Source organism: Solea senegalensis, linkage group LG7 (assembly GCF_019176455.1).
Source record: "Solea senegalensis isolate Sse05_10M linkage group LG7, IFAPA_SoseM_1, whole genome shotgun sequence".
Classification (NCBI taxonomy): Eukaryota; Metazoa; Chordata; class Actinopteri; order Pleuronectiformes; family Soleidae; genus Solea; species Solea senegalensis.
The window spans coordinates 14,950,449-14,972,868 of NC_058027.1; the positions used below are offsets into that span (position 1 = coordinate 14,950,449).

At 40.4% G+C, this 22,420-nt stretch overlaps 1 protein-coding gene across 1 annotated transcript; it reads right to left on the bottom strand.

Moving 5' to 3' along the window:
- Positions 1-3,013: 3,013 nt before the first annotated feature.
- slc12a4 (solute carrier family 12 member 4) lies at positions 3,014-19,389 on the bottom strand. Its single transcript, XM_044030687.1, has 24 exons — positions 19,154-19,389; positions 12,920-13,017; positions 12,703-12,834; positions 12,229-12,375; positions 11,992-12,046; positions 11,591-11,721; positions 11,134-11,375; positions 10,693-10,907; positions 10,289-10,453; positions 9,888-9,986; positions 9,709-9,766; positions 9,441-9,615; positions 9,020-9,138; positions 8,820-8,918; positions 8,573-8,692; positions 8,375-8,479; positions 7,807-7,975; positions 7,364-7,559; positions 6,043-6,212; positions 5,788-5,919; positions 5,085-5,192; positions 4,795-4,973; positions 4,468-4,601; positions 3,014-4,363 (listed from the first exon to the last, which is right to left on the bottom strand). Exons 1-24 carry the CDS (start codon positions 19,287-19,289, stop codon positions 4,272-4,274), a joined length of 3,276 nt encoding a protein of 1,091 aa, XP_043886622.1. The 5' UTR covers positions 19,290-19,389; the 3' UTR covers positions 3,014-4,271.
- Between the last annotated feature and the right edge of the window lie 3,031 nt (positions 19,390-22,420).

Below are 22,420 nucleotides of genomic sequence, written 5' to 3' on the forward strand. Positions count from 1 at the left end.
TTAGTTAAGTGTGTGTGTGTGTGCGCGCACGCGTCACATTACTGAGACTTCTCTCACTAATCCGAAGGAAATAAGTCACACGATGAAGGAATCGAGTTTACGTGTCATTGCTGACTTTTTAATTCTTCCATATCTTCCATGAGGACATGTTATACATACAGTATTTCTTCCCCAGTCACATACATACAGTGGACACTATTGAATAACTTGTGTTGGATAGTGACACCCTGGAGAAAATACAAAATCCACAGATATCACCTTTGACGCTCGTATTTTGGGTTAGACAGAAAACTGCTTTACCCAATTTGTTATAATTGATTGATGTTTGAGTTTTTCTCTTTTTGGAGCCAGTCATCAGATCACTCCTTCATCTTTTTTCAACCCCGTCTGAATATATCTCTTAAAATGCCATTAGTGTGTGTCCTTTAAGCTTTAGTTGTCAGCACTTTGTCTCTTCATCTTGCTCACAAGCGATTAGAGCATAATGTTTAGACAAGCTGTACTTATCTTCCAAAGTGTCTTTTCTTTTTAACAATACATTTAATCATTTATCCAACTCAACAAATTAAGTCTCATCCCGGGTTATAAGGATTAAATAAAGTTATTTCGCTGGCTTTGGACCAAACATGGCCAATATGCTTAAAGATGTATTAACTCTTTATTTGCGTTAACTTTAATTGCATTTTATTGTAAAAAAAATTGTGAGTTAATCTTAGTTGTTAATGCTTTTTATGTCTAAGAAGTGAGGGTTGAACGTGGTTAATCCCTACAGCAAACTCATTTCCAAGGCTCACTTCTCTGTTATGGCTCGTGAGGCGTCTAACTATGAAAAGCGTTTGTATGCCTCAGTTCGTCTGTCCTTACGGGAGGATGGTATCTCCTGGAGCATCATGGGAAATCCTTTCAATTTCTACTTGGACTCTAAGATGTGCTGATTCGATTTGGTGATCAAAGGTTGCCGTGACCTCACACACGTGTCACCTCGAGATTTCCTCTGGCGAATCCTTTTAAGTTTGGCTCAGACGTTCACTGATACTCACAGATTAACGGCTGCGATTTGTGGACAAGGATCAAGGTCACAACGTCTTCACAAAACAGGTTTTTTTTTGGCCTTGAGAACATTACATGCCTCGTAGGTTAACATACACATGATAGACCTGACGGTGACGAATCTATAGGAATCTGTGGGGACTATGAAGGCGTTGGGAGATAAGAGATATTCATTTAAAAAAAGGGAAGTACAGTTTGTATAACAAAGAAATCTCCAGCGGCGTAGTTGTTTTCATGCTGCTAGGGATTTTACGACCAGGATGGATAGTTGTTATCAGAGACACAACCTACAGAGACACATGATCTAGTGCCAGTAGTGTTCACTCTCTTTTATTCACCAGACAATATATTTAACAGAGTGTTCATGAACAATGTAAATTATCTACTTTTTCTGTCAACAATGCGGATGCCTCCGTTGTCAACAGACTGAAAAATGGTCAAATCAATAACGGTTTTACTGCTAGGCACAACAATAGGAAGGCTGTAGTAGATTTACTGTAGAAAGGTTGCCATTGGAACATTTCATCCCCCCCGTACATGCAGAAACAATCGGTTTTAAACAGGTGGGGTAGGTGAGCTGGGAGATTAATATATTTGATGTAAGATAATTGCTCTGCTTTATAAATGGAGGGCAGGTCGATACATGAAAGGGACGCTTGCTCTGCGTGCCTCGTGTCACGCGTGCTTAAGCTGCAGGAAGTGATAGGTGAGTAAAAGATATCTGTCAAATGTGTGTATTACACAGTATGTGTGTACTACTACTACTACACAAATCACCTTTATTGAGATGTTTTCTTCAACATAAACATTCATTACAAGCTGCTGATTTAGCAGCCTTGTTGACCTTCCAAGTTCAAATGAATAACTGAATGAGTATTCTCAAACATAGCTCATCCTTTCTGTGGAAATGAGGCATAAAGGTGCAGTTCAGTGTTCATCTGTGTTCATTGTCCTTCCTTAGCAAAGAAAAGAAAAATATCTGTCTGTTAACATCATCGTTTTCTTATCCAAGATTGTAATTGACACCATTTACTCCACAGGAAAATGTTAACTAATTCAATTCAAGCTAGAAATAGGCTCATCTTACCAATAACATCCAAACTGAGTCCTTTTTGAAACCAGCAGAGATGCCACCTGTTGGCTACCTGCTAATTTTGTCCTATTTCATGGTCTTCACTTTTCAAACTGGAAGACTACCTGTACATTTTTATATACAGTCTATGGATATGTTGTATAATCCTCCAGTTGAGATCTCCTCCCAGTGTGACATGCTTGGAAGACCTCTTAAAGGGAGTCATGTGGAAGGTATTCTCAACTCTGGACTCCTCCCATACATCCTCACCCTCACAATGTTCAGGCTGAGTCCAGTTTTCCTGCAGAGAAAACTCAATCTGGCTACTTGTAACCACATTTTCATTCTTTTTGCGACTACTATAGATGAGGGTCAGTACACTGATAAATTAAGAGCTTTGCTTTCTGGCTCGGCTCCCTCTTCAACACAACAGGTCTCGTACAATGCTAACAATGTTGACTCTGCACAAATTCACTTACTGATCTCACACTCATAGAGTCCTGAAAAAGACCCTGGGGTATTTGCTTCATTTGGGGGCAGCAACTCAGTCCCAACCTAGAGGTTGCAATTCACCCTTTTCTGACAAGAACCCTCAGACTTGGACTGACGGACTCTCATTCCGACCACTTCGCAAACCTGCCCGGTGCACGCTGGAGGACAGAATTAGATGTGGATAACAGAAACACTTGTATCTGCAAAAGCCAAAGATGCATTTCTGAGATTCCCAGACATCGACAACGTCCTCGTCTGGCTACACCTTAAGATCCTTTCCTTGGCTTGGTCACTTTGAATCTTAAATTTGATGATTTGGTTTGCTGCAGAATAATGCAAATCACATTTAAAACTAATAACAATAGTTTACAAAAGCTCTTCTCAAGACAGGGAAACAAATATGATTTCAGGGATTTATTGTACAAAAGGCCAAATAAAGCAGATGCATTTCTGTTGTTGGAGTTACAGTATGAAATAGTACAAATATAAATTTAAAAATGTACAGCTCAATTTTTGACTTTCAAAAACTATGTGTTGTGGCATGCATTATGTGCACGTGTACATACAGTGCATGGATATGTGCGTATGTAAATATTTATTCCTATGTATGTTTAGAAGGGGATCATGTTGGATAAGAAAGTAAAAGCAAAACTTTGTTTCTGTCTGTTCCTTGTCACTGCAGTCACTTACTTCTACATTGTTTAAGTACAATTACTGATGCTACGTCACATGGAGGCGACCTTACACAGTGTCTCCACACCCATCGGCACCTTTCACCCTGTGTAACTCTGGAAAGGGAGAGTCCAACTCCTTCTACAGGAGTTTGGCTCCAGAGCCAAGTCCGTGCATGAGGTGAGCCCAACTACTGTATTTTTAACTGTTATTGCTTCATCTCCTGCAGCAGCTCCGGTTCCTTCTTTGCCAGCATGGTGCGATTCAACATCGAAAAGCGCCAGTCTCTGCAGCCAAGTGTCGGCATGTCTAGCTTTGCCCTGCAATTGCCTGCTGCCTCACACAGTTATGTCTCCACCCAAAGGGTGGTGGCCGCGTGAAATGGAAAATCCCTCCAAAACTAATAACCTATCACTAATTCTAATCTTGCTCATGATCTCGGGCTTCCATATTTACAAATGTGTCCAGAAATGTACCCTCGTTATTATTTATATTTAGAGTGATATTTTGTTTTACCTCTGTGTGGGGAGTTGTCGGAAGAAAATAAATAAATAAATAGAGATGTGCTTCCAAAGTAATCAAGAGGCAGTTTAAGAAGAGAAAATGTGAAACACTATAAAACCGTTACAATAAACAGGGCACTTGGTCTGCTACACCATTAAATATAGATTGTTTCCACCCACATATGACGAGGTAATTTGTCTACCAATAAATATGTAAAAAATGTGGACCTAAACTTTATGTTAGACAAAAATACAGATTTTTCTGAAAGAGAAAAAAAAATCGTTTTCTATGCAAAGAATGGCGAAGCCGTGGGCACATCAGACATATATGTACACTTAAGTGTCCCAATATTCTACAAGAATAGAAAGAACTTATTTTGTTCTCAAAGGTTTATACTTCCAAAATATTTGCTTATAATAACAGTTGTGGCGGCAGAGCAGGACCTATCTTGTGTCCAAGTGGAATACGTTGTCATAGTTGGTCATGAGTAGATAGTGATGACCTCCCGACCACCACCTCTCACCAGCAGCACTCTTTCCAAGCCTTCAGTCAAAACCTCCAAAAACTCCATATCTGAGGGAACAGTTAAGTAAGCAATCACCTCCACAAATGTACCGTAGCCCTCAATCTTCTACAAAATGACACGGGACAACGCAGACCACATTGGCAAAGGATACAGTTCTCGTCGCCGTCTGTGTTCCGCGGTGGTCCCGGCATGTTGAGCAGCACTAACCGAGCGTCGTGGGACCTGTTAACTATGGCCTCGTTGAGCTTCACAGCCGTATGCATTCGTCGCACATTGGACTGATCCCTAAAGTGCAGCAAGAGGAAGAGACAGAGTAACATATGGTAGTAATGCAACATCATGGATGCAAGCTGCCATTCAACCCCACAGAAGAAGAAGAATAGCAGAGAAATATGGACTTGTGCAAGGAAGAAACTTATTTAAATCAAGCTTGCAGGGGAATGGAAAAATAAAGTCAAAGGTTTAGTATTCGACTCACGGCCTGAGGCTCATGAGTTCTTTGAAGTTCTGAGGGGCAGCGTTCTTGTTCCTCCTCTCTGCTTCCCACTTCTCTCTTGTCCATGTCATCTTATCCTTCTGTGGAGAAGCCTCCACAACCTCCTCCTCCGCAACGGAGTATAGACTTCCCATAGAATGTTTGTCCTTAACCAGCTGGGCCTGCAGGGATCATGGGAAAATGTGGATTGGTTGTTGTGTATGAAACAAAGCACTAGTACTTCAAAATGAATAAATAGAAACAACTACATAAAAAAAACAACAACAACATACCTCTCTTTTTCTTTCGGCACTGGACAGCCTCATTTGCATCAACATCTGGGACCTCTGCTCCATCATTAAAGTCCGCTCATAGGTGTACGCTGAGATGTCACTGTCACACTGAAATCATATTTACTTATTTTAATTGGATTATTATTGTGTCAGAAACATATTTCTACAAGTGGACAGTGTGCAATTACACAGAGAGCTGTAGAAAATGTTTCCTCTATCAGTTTACTGATCTCTGCTTTTAGTTTTTGTCATTTTTGGAATGATTGTATCGAATGCCTTCCTTCGCTTCATCACAAACTGGAAAGCTCTGACTCATCACTGCAGACTTTATTCTCAGGTTAGCTGCTCTGGAAACCCTTCAAAGATCACACTGGTGCAAACCTGTATACATGGGTCTTATCGGCCGGCTTCCCCATAAAATGATGGACACAACTCATTGCGCTCCCAGGACTTTCATCCCCAGACACTCTTCATCCTCAGATTATCAACAGAATGCTCCTTCCGACTGGAACAATCTACAGTACACACTCAAACTCCAAAAGTGTTTTTGTTTCTGTTGTTAGGCTCTTTTATATCTGCTATTTTCTTATTGTGATTTGGATGAGTTGTCATTGCAATCTCACTGGGATCATCCTGGTAAAATAAGGGTTAAATAAAATGAAATATTTTTCTGGAATCAGTTGTTATTAAGGGAAAGTCTCACCATCTCCACCACCTCCACCTCAGCCTCTATTCTCAGCTGATAAAGGAACAAGGCCAAGTCCTTTTTCATCTGGATACTGTTGTCATCCATCTGGGCTACAGTGAAGATGCGCATCTTACATTTCCTCCACACCTAAGATACAAAAAAAGTTAAAAATGTCACTTTCATGAAAATGCATAAACATATAACCAACTGCTTCACAGTTAAAACAAAAAGAACCTGATTAAACGTATACAGTTAACTCTTTGATCTCACCTTGTGTTGTTTAAGCAGGAAAGGCAGAAGCATCAGCATCCCCCCATCGTGGACGATCCACCACACATCAATGGTGCCATCTGTGAAGCGTTCGTGGTTGCTCGGGTAGAGAGACACATTTTTGGGCACCATCAGGGCCAGGTGGGCGGCTGTGGTGCAGCGGACTGTGTCTGCATGGAGGTCAATATATAGGTTGTAATTGTGCTGTATAGATGTACATATTCATGCTGTGTCTTTAATCAGATACTTTTAAATGCTGTGAAGTGAATCTAACTTTGTTAACCCATGAGAAAATGTGTTGCTAAACACCTTGCCAAATTTGAATTATTAAAAAAGGCATTGAAATCAGTATTTGTACAGAAAATAAATGTAAATGCTCTGATATCAAATCTCCTGCTCATCAAACACGTAGAGAAGTGACAGCGTTGGTCTCCATTAATTATGTGTGTCGTAAACAGCAGGAGACTGTGCTACGTTTCCTCATCTTTTGGAATTTTAAATAAGGTTTTGAATCCAGGGAAATGGGATTTTGCAGGACAAAGACATCTCAGCTACAGCAAACCAAAGGAGCAGCAGCAGTTAGGAGGATTTATGCCATATTTTTTTAAGAGGCACCTAAAACCCTGAGCAGACAATTGAAGACCTGAAGAGAAAATGTTTTCAGTCTTTACCCCATAATTCTTTACTCTACTACTACTGTGTTGTCAGCCACTTTTCTAACAGACTGTATTTAATGTCTGAAGAGGAGAATCTCTTGCCTTACATGCACTTTAATTTATACTGGATAGAGTTCAGATTATTTCACACTTTTGCTTGGCAAAAGTTAGTGGTCACAAATAAAGATGACTTTTATGATCTTGGAAGAGTATACACAATCAGCAGAAATGAAAAGCTTATTAGAATGTACAGAATCAGGCTGTAAAGGTGGAACGGTGATTGAGCTGGTTTTGTATTAGTTGTAATGTTTAATGTCCTTGAAAATCACTTCAGGGAGCGGGAACTGGCAGTGCACAATTGACTTCTGATTTCCAAGTAGGGAAAGTCTCACACATTTCATGGTGCCATATTTGTCAGTGTGAACATGCTTAAGCAGTGAAAATTGCAAGCTGGAGTGTGGAAGTTAATAAAGTGCCAGTGTTAATGAATAAAGTTAATTCGTGGACCTTATTTCATCATCCCAGAAGTACATTTACATGAGCTTTTTTTTAGTCGTATGGTCGCTGTAAATACAAGCTGACAATAATGAGGTATCTATTCTACACATAGAGCACATACTCATACAATCAAGGCTGGATTTGGGGTGGCAGTCAGTGGGACTTACTGATGAAAGTCCTCCAGGCACGAGGGTCCTCACTCTGTCTCCAGCCATACGGCCAGCCCATTACCACAGTATTGTGCTTCATGCCTCCTAGACCACAGGACTGGATCAGATGAACGATGCCCTCATGCACCTTAGACGCCACCATGACCTGACAGAAACCCTTTACCCGTTCTATTTCCATCATGTTCTTGATGGCCTGGAAGAAAAAGGTGGTTATGTTGAACGCGAGACCATGTTCTCAAGTTTTGAGTGGATATATAAAAAATTCAATTAATCCATAATAAATTAAATTAAACTAAATTAAATTAATGCATAATACATAATACTGTTTTTAAATGTTGTTTAGGGGGAAAACAATTGGCAATACAGAATCTTACTACTTATATACTACTTTACTACTTTATATAACAAGTGGTTGCATCCACAACATGTTGAGCATGTACCTGTTCAGCTGCCTGCATCTCCCCAAAGCTGTCCAGGAAGTTTCCCTGTATGACAGTGCCCACAATGGTAAGACCCTTTCCTGCCTTCAGCTGTGAAGCAAAAGTAAGCAGCCGGGGGTATTTTACATGGAGGTCCTCATCCAGCTTTAGCAGCACCAGCAGCTGTGGTCTGTAGTGCAGGGTCACAAACAAATGTGGTCATAAACACAACATATTTTTTTTAAATTACTTATAAATCATTTACACATGAAGTCCAACATGTTTTACTTAAACACACCTCTAGGCATTTTTTACCCTTTGAAAGTCATTGCTTACTATATATAAATAGTGTACGTTAGGAAACACTGAACAAATCATAGGTTAAAACTTCCTTTGACTATAATTTCTAAAAAATGTTTTACTTTATGTAAGCATTTCTGTGTTGATAATTCTGGCAGGTCCTCATTACTATGTTCAAAATTAAACTTGGAGATGTGGTACAGCGGCTCAGCCAGTGGTCAGCATCCCAGCCCTATGTTACATGGTTGTGACAAAAAGGTTCAAAGCTCCTGAAAGTGCAGCTCAGTACCTCCAGTTTTTGGTGTGAGGGGGTCCGATCTCTAGTCTCAGCAGGGCATAGCGTGCAGCACTGAGGGACAGTCCTCTTATCCCATCTCCCCACTCCTTCTCCGCTCTGTTTTTATATTTGTGAGTAAAGATGACAATTCCACGTACATATCAAAATATAAAAATGTAAGTTAAAAACATTATTGGACTCCAGACTTACCCCTGGTACTCAATGTATTTGTAGATCATCCCAGCAATACACATGGCCACAATAGCGTAATACCAGGAGGAGATGAACATAAGAGCCAGACACATACTCATACCAAGGAAAGATAAAGCCCTGTGGGACACATTACATAACATTACATTACAAATTGCATGCCAGTAGCAGTACCATAGCAAGTGTTCAGCATTGCTATTTAAGTGTGTGTGTGTATGACCCCCTGATATGGTACACTAGCACTCACCAATGGTAATATTTAAACCTTGGCCTCCAGTTTGGTGTGTGTAAAAGAGTCTGAACTGCACAGGCTAAGTTCACAAAGAGATAGCACATCAAGAAGAACCTGTGGAATAAATTGAATTACAATTGTTAGGTAGACGTTCATTCGTTTGTGAATGTACACAACACTACTTCTGGCATGTGTGTGCATGTATCTGAGCTTACATAGAAAGAATAGGAGCAACCATATCCAGCGAGGCAATAAGGATACCCAGCTCTGCAATAAGACCAGTCAGTAGCAGTGCCCATGTAGGCTCTCCATTGGCCTTTCCATGTCCAAAAACCTGAAACAAAACACTCAAATACTTCACATACAGTAATGCAAAGCACCATTTGTATCATATCCAAATTAACTTGCGAATTCCAAATGAAAAAATACATCCAGCAAACAACCCAAATGTAACTTAGAGGTTATCTTTTTGTTATAGTTACCCCGGCTTAGGACCGACACAGAGAGTACACTAGATGTAGTCAACTTAGAGGTTATCCTTAGTATATGTAAATTATTACATGCTTTATAAATACCCTTCAGAATATCAACCAAATGGTTAGTGCACAATCAACCATGTGTATTGTGTTGCCTCACCCTTAGGAAAGGAATGATGTTGTCTTTGGCAACAGCCTGTAGAAGTCGTGGAGCTCCAGTAAGTGACTGCAGGCCTGCTCCAACTGTAGAGAAGAAGGAGCCAATGACAATAACCCACGGTGATGGCCACGAGAGAGTCCCCACTACCAAGTTCTTGCTGACGGCATCACCGAACCTGCAAGTAATCATGTCCAGGGTTACATTTAGCTATTGACTTTCAGTGGTTTGATAAAGGGAGCTACTTGCAATGGGACACAAATGAACTCACTTGTCTCTGAGAACCACGCCCTCAATGCAAGACCCAAACAGGACTACAGAACTGAAATCTGAATAAATGATGTCAAGGAAATGTAGATGTCAAAAAGATAAACATCCAATCTGTTTTCATTTTCGTCTTTTACATGGAAAAAAATGTTCTATCGTGAGCTGATACTGCAATAAGGATACAAACAAGAGAAGTTGTGGTTATAGCTAAAATAGTTCCCACAGGAATGGACTTCTGTGCATCCCGGAGATCACCAGATCTGTTGGAGCCCGCCATGATACCTAAGAGAAAATAAAGACAATAAATAAAAAAATAAATGGCATGAGTTTATCCCCCCAGCTGGCTGGATTAGAGGGCGGCATGTGATTATGCTTTGTTTTTTTCCAACACATTTAAAAATGACTTGCACTTGATGGGTTAGTACTCGACAAGCTGTTTAACATGCTATTTAAAGGACTCATGTGTAATAATGTCCACATCATATAGGGTACAAGGCAACTACTATGGCTACTTTGTAAATAGATTGTCTCAAGAGACAGAAGATATTTAGTTGAGGGTCGCTTGGATTTTGATGATATTATACCTGTGGACGACGGGAAGAAGATCCCCACCAGAAGTGTGAAGGATGTCGCGATGTCAGCTGACACGTACATGCCAAAGTTTTCCATGGTGCCATGGACATCTACTGACGGTAGCCCTGCTTTTTGCAGGATCTCTCCTCTCTGCAGGTAGTTGCCCCACATGTTTTCTAACAGGAAAACACACTATTGTACTTAGAGCAGTGCAACTAACAAATCAACCACCAAAGAAGAGTTGAAATGACCCCTTAATAATTCAGATAGTTTCATTTTCTGGTAAATGAAAACCTATTAAATTTGCCACATAATGATAAAAGTGTGTGAAGTCGTGAATCAACATTCTAGTGGTACATTTTTACCTTTTTTAATAATAACAAAATTCTACACAATCAATTAAAAGTGGATTCACCTCTCATAATCCCACTACCCAGACCAGGGATGGCTTGTATCTCTGTCACATTGTTTTGGAGGAAAAACTCATCGCACTGAGCGCTGCTCATGTTCCCTGGCAGGCAGAACCTGTGCCACAGCTGACTGGGCACAGTGATGTTTCCCTCCGTCACAGTCTTAGCGCACACGTCAAAGAGATCTCTCACCAAAGTCCTGTTGCCTACCATGCAGATCCTAATGCAAAAAACATGGACAAAAGTTGACATCATTACCATGTAAGTCATTATTTCCACAACCAGCACCTTTATCACCATCATCATCGTCTTTATCACTATCTCCAGACTTTGGATTAAAAGAAAAGAGCATTTGACACAGAAAATGTATATTGTGTAAGTCCATATTAAGGTAACCATGATTTGCAATACAGAAGTCAAAACCAAAACCTTCCCTGCAGACTTACGGGAATTCTGGCGGATGAGCCACCGACTTGATTGCCCCAATGTAGATCGAGACAATAGAGATAATGACGCATGCCAAGAAAAGAGAGGCCAGCTTGTTGACATATTTGACTCCGACGAAAACCACCACAGCCATCAGTGTGAGGCAGAGAGTGCCGTACACACGCATGTTGTTCAGCATGGCAGTGTCACTCCCGAGTGTGTCCGTGGCATGAAAGATGGCTGCCTGAGGGACCAGATATTTCTGAAATTTTAAGAAACAACAACACATGTTTATGCGGCGATTCATCTTAGGACGTTGCATCGATGTCACTGTCATTTGGACACGCCTAATCATTCTAACCAGTATCACAATTCAAATCTTAGCGCTAAACTGAACCACCTCCTCAGAAATGTAGCTCACACACACTCAAATGTGGCCTCAAAGGGCATTGTAAAATAACACTTGAACAAACTGACCAGAAGAATTTCAATGGCACCAAGAATGTACATGGCAGAAGCGAAGGTGGTTCCTAAATAGAAGCAGAGTCCCACAGCGCCTCCAAATTCTGGGCCAAGGGAGCGTGAAATCATGAAATATGACCCTCCAGCTGCAAAAGACAAAAACACTGTTACACACAAACAGCCCCTGGAAATATCTAAAATGTTATGTTTGATTCATTTGAAGGCTTCTGCTGCCCCCATGTGGATAAATCAGTCATAGAAAATAAAACTTTTATTTTTCAGACCAAAAAGGATATGAAGATCCAGCAGCATCCAAGTCAGTTGTATATTTATAATAACATCCATAAACTCATGAAAGAAAGGTGAAGGATAAATGTACGACAAGTGGGAATTGAAGAGCATGTCCAAAGAATTACCTGGGACAACGCCATTAGTAGCAATGGCACTCATTGATATGGCAGTGAGCATTGTCTGCAAAGGAGAAGGAAATTAAATATAACTGCTGAAACAGAGCCAGTATGTTGTTTAAATGAAAATAATACACATACACATTCAACACAGCCTTAAGGTTTGGGTGATAAAGGCACACAGGAGACAAAAAAACAACTAATTCATGTCCCAATGTGTGTGTGTGTGTGTGTGTGCATACTAACACAAGAGCAGCACATGAGAACAATCAGCAGGGACTGCATGATGCCAGCCATCCCAACGATCCATGTCAGTCGGAGGAAAAGAATGACGCCAAAGATGTTCTGGAGACACGGTAAGTAGACTCCCATCAGAGTGCCCATGTTGGGTGACTGATGGAGAAAAGGGTGGGGTGGGGCACACCGAGAGAGGAGAGTATTGAGCATGACATTTCCTGAAACAAGTGTATTGATCGTTAACATTGACTGATGTACTTTTTAAAGGTCATTCAATCACGTTATCTGCTCTTTGCATGTATCCAGGTCTCAAATGGGCACAGTGTGACTGCACAGTATGCAACGCCAAAAGCAATCTATCAGCAAGTCTTAATACAAAACTAAGAACTTGGATAGCAAGGCTGGGGAGAGGCTAGAGGTGGATTATACTGTAGCTTAATCCAAAAATACATAATGTTCCTCTGTTGTGCCCAGACACCTGACCTTGGGGGTCTCCCTGTGTGAAGCCTCAGTGCTCTCCTCCTCCTCATGCTCCTTTGCTCCCTGGGTGATGTTGGTGTAGTTGACCAAGCGGCTAAGAAAGGACGAGACCTTTGGTCGGCTGTCCAGCTCTTCCTGGAGGAAGAGATGAAAGGTTTTATTCATCTTATTCATCTCAGTTGTAATTGGGCAGAAATACTGGAGAGCAAAAGTGTCGGACCTCAAACAATGCCAGGTTCCTGTCATAGAAGTCACTCTTCTTGCCAGCAGCATCAGCATTGTTGATAAATGGACTATTCTCACTGTGGTTTCCATGTCCTAGTGGAGAGAGGAATTAAAAGAGACTTTAACAAAAACACAAATATAATTTCTCCTGTCAGTTAGTGGACAGACACTCTGTGCAGCACAATACGCGAACAACCAGACATTCATGGACATTCAGAGCTGATTCAGGGACTTATCTGTCTTTTCTGTCCTGCAATAATGAATTAAACAAACAACTGCAGACTGATTTCATTGACAATGAACTGCTGTACTTTTTTGTCTTGTACCAGATATGTAACAGAGGTTGTAGGTATAACTGCAAGGACACTTTGTTCAAAAATGCATTAAACACAAAGTAGGATCACATTTTGGTTAACATTTTCAATACGCATTTTATAGATTCTACATAAAAAGGAAACACATCAAGTCCAAAATCAAATTAACAATACATGTGTGGCTTTCACATGAAAAATTCTATTAGGAAAAACATTGCCTTTGCAGTAATTCATCAACAAACCAGACAGGAAAAAAAAAGAAGAAGCAATTCTCTATGCAAACTCGGATGCAATCCCTTTCAATATTCAATCAGCATTTACTTGTTACAATTAATTATAAACCAACACAGTAAAACCCAATTAATACAGCAGCGCTGGTATGTAAGGCCAAAAAACAGCACAGAATGGGGTCCAGGTGATAAACAGGCATGTAATTAGATTTTACTCCCATTAACTTTTGCTTTTGAGAATAGAATCAATCAAGCAGAGATGAGAACAGTGTCCGGTGAACGGATTGCACGCAAAATGGCACAGCAGAAACACACACACATGCGTATTTACGCTCGTAGGCATACACAAACCCAATTACCTTGAAATTACCTAACTTTGGTTTATTGGGGCATGTACAATTGAACTGTTTAAAAGACAAATTAATCCTACAACACTAGAGTCTGCCAACTAACCAAGCGGCCATGAAAGACAAAATATTTCCAAACATGTGTCGAAGGTATTCCAGTGCGCTGACAAAGCTAGTCACCACTCACCTATGTTCTGTGTTCCACTGCTGCAGACTTCCCTGTTCATAGCTGTGTGATGCACGCAGACTACAACGGAGCTCTGTGTGGTGCGCTCTAGCTTGGGGAGTTGTCGATTACTATCCGGGACAAGTGGTCACCCGGGGTGAGCACTCGTTCATGGGTCTGATCTAATGTGCTCTGTAGGGGTCAGTGAGCTCAAAATGATATGGCGATATTTCGGCGGGAAACTTTGCCGTACCAGATATAGAAAATGAAAGCATTTGTTTTGAAATTTAAAAACCATGTATTTAAGGTGCAAAATGTAACATGACCAGACCTTAACGGACAAAACTAGACCTTCCTCTTCCCCCTTCTTCTAACAATGCCTTTAAAATGTCTGTTTTTGTTTTACAGAGGAATAATAATAAACGTCTGAATGAAATATCTTTATTATCCATCGGTTTTTCAGACTATTTTAGTGTAACTGTGGTCTGAGTTCTGTGGGATGGAGGTCATAGGTTTACATTTTTTGGGTGAGTTGCAGTGTCTCCTTAATATTTCCTTGATATTTCGGCCTGGTTTTGACTTTCATGTTGACTTGACAAGGCCTTTTTTCCTCACTAAATATTTTTAAGACAGCCAGGCCTCGGAGATGTGACATCCAGCTTATAAAACCTGACAAATGTGAGGGACGAGGACAAGCTCACTGCAACGCACATATTCTGGATAGAGACCCCTGAAGACCCCCAAGAAGTTGCAATGAATGCACCTTGTAGAATGTGCCTGTAATCCAGCTGGAGGTTGAAGACCTGAGCTAGAATAGGCTACACAATTGATCCCCCTTTTTGAACTCTCTCATCTTCTTCACATAAGTGTGTAAGGCACAGATCGAGTACATCATGTGCAGCCACTGGTTGTGGCTGAAAACTCGACGGATCCTCTTGAGAACACGAAGTGCAAAAGCAAGATTAGGCTTTAAGGACATAAGATGCCCTGGGACGAACCGCATACAAGCTGGGTTCACGGACAAAATGTGAAATGTCACCACCTATATATTGCAGTCCAACAAAAAAAGGTCAAGAAACATTGCCTGTGTGTCAGGGTTATTAGAGTATAATGTACTCTGTTTTTATAGATCAATTCCTAGAAAAGACGCTGGGTTGTCAAGTTGTTTCCCAAAGTACAAAGGTTGTGAACCCTAAACAGACACAAATCAATCAGAATAGGTACAACAAACAACTTAAAGAAAACAGGGCCAACAAAATGTCATCATGAACATTTCATTAGCTCACTTTGTCTAGGCTGATACTTGAAGCCGGCAATAGTTTCTGTGTTGTGATCGGTTCAAGACAGAAGAAAACTTCACAGTAAAGCCGATTGGACCTGGAAAACAATATTGCTGTCCTTTTAAAGCTCTTGAGGTTTTAGAACGCCTTGTTGCAAATCTTCCTCTTTAATAAACATTGAAGACTTGATGCTGAGGCAGAGAAGTTGTGCAGCTCAGCACACACACTCTGCTTTGTAAATGTTATACTGGTTTGTGTAAACGTGTGTGTGGATCTTAACTAACTATGTTTACATGGACACGTAATGGAGACTTGCTTTTAGGTGATAACGAGAGAGAGAGATGGTAAAAGAGACTACATGGACACATCCTCTGCTTCACTCTTCTCTCCTCCCTGGCCTGTGGCAAGAAGCGCTTTAATTCTGTTACAGCAGTAGGCCAGTGTTAGCTGTAATGGGTGTCTCTCATGCAGAGAGGCATCTGAACAGAACAGAACCCGCTGAGCTGTGCAGCAAAACATATTATCCTTGATGCGTGCTAATGATGGGAAAAGGACGGCAGCTCAATCTGATTACCTCAGGGGGTGAAGGTGGGTGGGTAGAGGTGATCGCACAGCAGACTTTCAAAAAAGACACAAATTAACTAAATGGGGATGTTAAAACTATTACTAAGCAAACCACCAAAGTATCAAATATATAGAAGGGTTGTTTATCAGCTGGAAAGCAAGACACAATAATCGCTTGCAGGAAGGTGAGAAGTTACTTGCTCGTCTGGCTGTGATCGAGACATACCATGCTGCCAATAAGGCAAATACATCATTTCAGTATGCGATCAACAGTTAGAATTTGTGATATCTAATGGTGAGTTTGCTGATTATAACAAAAAAGACTCCTCCACTCCCACCTCCTTTGTTTGCAGAGTATGCTTTCACATCAAAACGTGTCCTTTTAGGTTACTGTAGAAAAATGGCAGCCTCTCTGAAGCTAGGCCCTTGCCTTGGGTACAACCGAAAAATAAGAAGCGATTATATACAAGCATACTTAGTAGTACATTTAGTGTTCACAGATGTAGGATGCTCATAAACCCTGATAAATTATACACTGGACCTTTAAAACTGAGCCATTCATGCCCACAGAGCAGATCTGAAAAGGAACGATTTGATAATCTTTACTACTGAAATACAGCCTGAGCTACAGAAAATGAATGAAAGGAATACGACCAAGAACCTTATACACACCAATAGCCAAAAAAAACTCTACAACTCTAGAATTACTAAGCATTTTAGGTTCATGGTTTTGCATGGTGTTTCTTTTCCTGTGATAGATTTGTCAAAAAATATGTATTATATTTCACAAACTGATTTGAATTTGAGTTCTATACTCACATGGAGTACTGTTAATTGTCGGGCTGTGAAGAAGACCCTACTCCAAAAAACGGATAGACAATAACCTACTGCGAACGTAGAGTTGTCAAGAGATGAGCATGTTCTACATTTCTGCCCCATCACAGTGTGTATCTCTCTCTCTCTCTTTATCTATATGGTATGCAAGACTGCATGACAGAGAGAGAGACAGAAAGAGAGATATGAGAGAGAGAGGGAGAGAGAGATTGGACAACTGCATTCTCCTGTTTAGTTTGAATTCTGTTGCTGTTGTACTTTTTACCACAACAGTTAGCCACAAGCTCTTTTAAATCACAGTCGGTGAAGACCAAAACAAGATGGCAAGAGATGTGACTTGTTATTATGTTAGATGCAGAAGGATTTTCTAACACATTTCCTACAACAATCGTAAAAGAGGAAACAATGAGTTGGATATATTGGCACCTAAAAGCGAACAACTAAAAATCTCCTTAGAAAAAGCCCTAAAAACTGTCTCTTTCCAGGTTTGAAGGAAAATAGAAGCGATCATGAGCCAGTGTTTGGTCTCACTGTAGAAACATCAATATATGCTGATCAACACAAAAGTATTGTATTCAACACATCACCTTGCTTTTCAATATATTAATTAATTAATTATTTTGTTTTAATTGTTTTAATAATTCATGGTGATGCTAGGATATTGTGGGAATTTACAATCAACAGGTCAGGCAAGAAACCGATGGAAGATGACTTATGATAAGCAAATAACCACGTTGCCACTTGCAACATCATTCCATACGTGTACAATTCCTTCAGCTTGTGCTTTCTACGGCAACAACTGTGAGCAAAGTAAATGAGAGGTGCCATGTATTTCAGGGAGAACAGAACTCCCACAGTGACCACAGTGTCCTGTCTGGTGCTGCTGAACAGAGCTGAGTTCACAGTCTGAAACAGAGTCTGCACTGTGTCACTTCCTCCATGCTGCAGACGTCACCCTGTAGCATGTAGCGCACCAACAAACCCACCACTCCCATGGTAAAGTCATCCCATATAAGCAGCCCTTTTTTGGACTGTGACTTACGTTCCCACCCAGCATTGTTGAATCCAGCATGTTAAAACGAAAGGTGGGGCAATTTTCCACATGTTCATGCCTTAAAATGCTGCCGGGGGAAGATATTACTACTTTCCATAAGTCTGAAACATACTGCGCAGCCTTTACTTATCCCCCTTCTCCACCTCATCCTCACACCGTCCAGCATTTACTCTTTCTTGCAGCTGTCCACAGTTAAATGGTTTGTTGTTGTTGTTGTTGCTCTCAGGCGTTGGGCAGCAGGACAACAAGAGGAAAAGCCACAGGGTTTTCCCCCTTCTGTCATCAAAAGCTTTTAAACAAGACATGGTGGCAAAGTTCAGCTATGACTGCCACTTTTACCTCTAATCTGGAATGTTTTGTGCAGTTAACATCCATGCGTTCCAGAAGAGAGCGACACGCTGAGATTCCCTCCTGTTGTTCTTCAGCCACTAAGATATCAGTCCACTTAAGCAAAGTGGCTCATTTGTAGCATTGTTTACGCAAACTGACGCATTCATGCAAACATGTACCTTATAACCTCACACAAAGCAGCTTTTAAGTCAACATCTTGGATAGCTTCAGCTCCCTTGTAGGAAGCAAACTGTCAGAGGGACATTCCCTGTGTGACAGACTGGAGAAAAAATAAATTAATGGCCACTCAGTGTGTAGGACTGCTGGTGCTTGGATAAGCGTGGGTGATTCTTTTGAAGGGCACGCCTAACCGAGTCTTTTATTAAAAAGGAAAAAAAAAAGGAAACTTTGCCCAAGTTGTTTTTCTTTCTGAGCTCACGCAAATCACTGCTGCCCTCACATAATCCCGCCCGGCACCTACAAACTCTTCACTCCTCTTCTCATTTTTCCCGTCTGCTTTCTATGTTGATACAGTGGTAAAACAAGAGAAAGTGACACTGAGAAAGAAACAGAAGCAGAGGAGTGAGTAGGGATAGATTCGCTCCTATGAAAGGAATCCCTCCCCTGGCACAAAGAGAAGCTCCATGTTTTGTGTGACAAAGCACTTGAGGCCTTTTCTTGTGGCTGGTACCCCTCAAACACACAACCCCACCCCCAGTCTGTCTCTATCTTCCCCCCACTCACTTTCTCACTGCTGTCATTGTTTCCCCTTTGTTACTCACTTGTCCGACCGTTTACTTTAAACTTTTCCATGGTAAGGAAAGTAAAACCTCCAGACTGACAGAAAGAATGCATCAGCATCTTTACCTAATGTGAGCTGTCAAAAACAGACCTGCCTGCTGTGGGAATACTGCTTTCTGGCTCTCGGGGATTGTCATGGTAACCATACAAGCAGCTGTTCAGAAGTGTCTCGGGACAAAGGAACTAGTCACCATGCTCTTCTCAATACAACTCATATCAGTTATGGTGACTATTCTTTCAGCTCTGAAACATCCAAACCAGTCACTCTGTGTCCATGTTAAGAGATAGAGACCTAGTTGTGGGACTTACCATCAGAGCTGACAGTGTCTTGATAATCATGGTTTTCCTGTCCAGTGTCCCTGTAATCCACCCAGTTAATCCCCTCCAGACTGTCATAGCTGGATTGAGCTTGGTCCTTCACTGGCACCACTGTGAAATGAGGCATGTTTTCATCACTTTCCTCTGCGTCTGCAGCTCAGACTCAACATAGCAGGCTAACTGTTAGCCAGCCCCAACTCCCACAAATGGCAACTACATTCCACCACACTGCACTCACTTCCTCCGAAGGGTATTATCATATTCCCCACCCACAGGACAGCCCCTCCTGGAGTTTTTGTGTGAGTCGGTGTGGAGTTCTCTGGGATGACCTGTGGGGCAGAACTTTGCTTTGTCATGCCTGAGAGTGAGAGGGCGAGACAGCACAGGATGAGCCTCTTTTTTTTCCTGCTGTCTGTGTTACAGTAACCTGACAGCTGACAGAGGAGACCTCATCTGTTCAAGGTTCACACAGACAGACCTCTGTGTAATGTGGGACTTTACCAAAACACACAGACAGTACACGTGGCAGTTGGAGGGGGGGGAATCAAACTGCATTGGAGGAGAGGAAAAGAGGGAGGGAGTTGGGAAATAAACCACAGCACAAAGTTATTTTACTTGAATAACTGTAAAATAATCTATCACGACTTCATTAATGCATTTTTGTTAACATTTGCCGTGATTTAATGGCAGTACATGAATGTTATGCTGAGTTTACAGCACAATTGTCAGCTGAAACGGTCTACAGCTGTAAAAACTATAAAAAAGAAATGCTCAGCAGTAAATCATAGTGACATCACCGACAGAAGGAGACCTCCTCTTTCCAAGAATGGTAGCTACACTCACACAATTAAAGGGATAGTTTGATTTCACTCAGGCAGAATCCATGTGTCATAGTAGATAGTTTATAGATTTGGTTTACTGTTCCAAAGGGAAGATAGTTTTCAGTTTTCTGCTTCTTTAGGGAGGGAGGTGGGTGAACCAGAGCAAAATGTGTGCATTGTTGAGGACAGTTTTTTTTAAAAGTCCAGCGTGTTAATGTATTATTTATTGACATATATTGAATAAACTACCCATAAGTATGTTTGCATAAGACATAAATGAAGAAGAATGTCATTTTTTCTGGAATGAGAAGGACATCATAGTTCCCTTATTAAAGAAGCGAGCCTCAGTTCATTAGAATTTGCACTCTCACCATCAGATGTCACAAATTCCTATTCGATTCTATTCTAAACTGTACAGTCCTAAATATAAAAATATATGACATATGATTTATTTTTGTCTTATTTTTGTAAACTGTGCTTAAATGAGTTTCTCATTTTATTTCTTGTGGCCAGCTGTATTTATATCTTTTGTTTTTTATACAGTGTTCATGCTGGACTTTGAGTAAGAGTATTTATTTGATCAAAATTGATAAGTACATGATCAAGAAGAAGAATTCACAGAAGAATTATTCTTCTGAACTGACACATGAGATGCCCTCAACCATATATGGTCTTTTTTTTTTTTTAGATTAACTTGTGTTCAAGTGAGGGTCAGTGAGCAGCAGACAGGGCCTGACGCATTGCAATTACTCACTTTTGTGGAAAGACATGTAAGCAGGAGGGGCATGCCCATGGAAACACCAGGCCTCACATGGGTCAGCTTGTTTACAGAGGCTTGGGCGCTGTAAAAGTACAGCGAGCTAAAGAATGTGTGATGAAAGGAGCTGCTCACACAGATCGTGGTTCGAGTCTATACTCTTCCTGGTATGATGACTAACAAGTATATGTGGCAGCTAGTTTATGTGTGGATTTCAAATGAAGATTGCTTGTCAGGGTTACAGTAAAACACTGAACTTTGAAACTTTTTTTTAAATGGAACTTTAACATTTTGTGGTTGTGATATTACAAGATGTTCTGGATGTGGAGACTTACTTGGGGAAATCAGTTTAACTACACACTTATTTGACTTGCAGTTATGGTTTACATCCACCGGATGGCAGTCTTTGAACACCCTAAAGATCCTGCAAAGACATTTTATTTTTTCAGCATGCAGGTAAAGATGTAAAACTAAATCCCACTAGGTGTCATACTTCTGATATTAGAGCACAGGCTACATTATTCTAAGGTATCATTTACAAACTACAAACACTGAACTGGGAAATTGACACCTAATGTTCTTTAACTAATAAACTGTTAAAGTATGTGCTTAGTGCACCAAATACCACAGTCATATTGTCACTTTGAAAGAAATAGGACAGCAGGCATCAATCATATTTTGATATGTGGTGCTATATGTTTGTTTAAATCAAATCATAGTCCAGAATATATATATGTATATATATATATATATATATATATATATATATATATATATATATATATATATATATATATATATATATATATATATATATATATATATATATATATATATATATATATATATATATATCATATATATGTATATATATATATATATATACATGGTAATACATATATTTATATATATATATATATATACATCATGGAAAATGTCCTCATGCTTGCATTAATGCAGTTCAGTTAGTCTCTGTTGGTAGAGAAACATTTGTTTAACACATCGCAAACAATATATTTTATATGATCATATCTATAAATAACCTTACAGTGCATTACACATGTGTGTTTTTTTTTGTTTGGAGAACCACCTTTTCCCACAGTCACGCTGCCTAGCTTCTAAAATTTCAAGAGAAAGAGACTAACTTTAAAGGGTATTGTCTGAAGAGGGGGATTTCTCAGCATTTTGAATAATTGGTACTTAGCTACATGGATAAATGTAATCGGTTCTGAAAGCTAAGCCCCCCTGTCTGTCTACCGGTGACATTGATTAGGGTTTTCTAATAATGTGCCTTTGGGGACTTAAGTCGATCCAATTACCTGTGGCTGCAATAATTAGCTTGACGTGGCCCCCAGGGCCCTTCCACTTTGTCTCCAGATCTGGACCTGTGGAAAATGTGAATGCCATGCAGTCTGGCTGCTCTGGTGACTGAAAGGTTGGTCATGGTAATATATAACGTCTAAAAAAGCAGCTTTGTTGTTCTCTACGGCTGGACTAACATCATTATTTTGGTAGTTTCTACTGCACTCAGTGAGACGCTTGAACAGTGTTGGATCAGATGTTTTTTTATTGTAGGTTAATTCATTGCACTGAAAAAAAGAGATTTTAGATTTTTTCATTAGATGCATTGGCGTATAATATTAACCTTACTACAACTGCAGATGCAAATAAACTGATGGA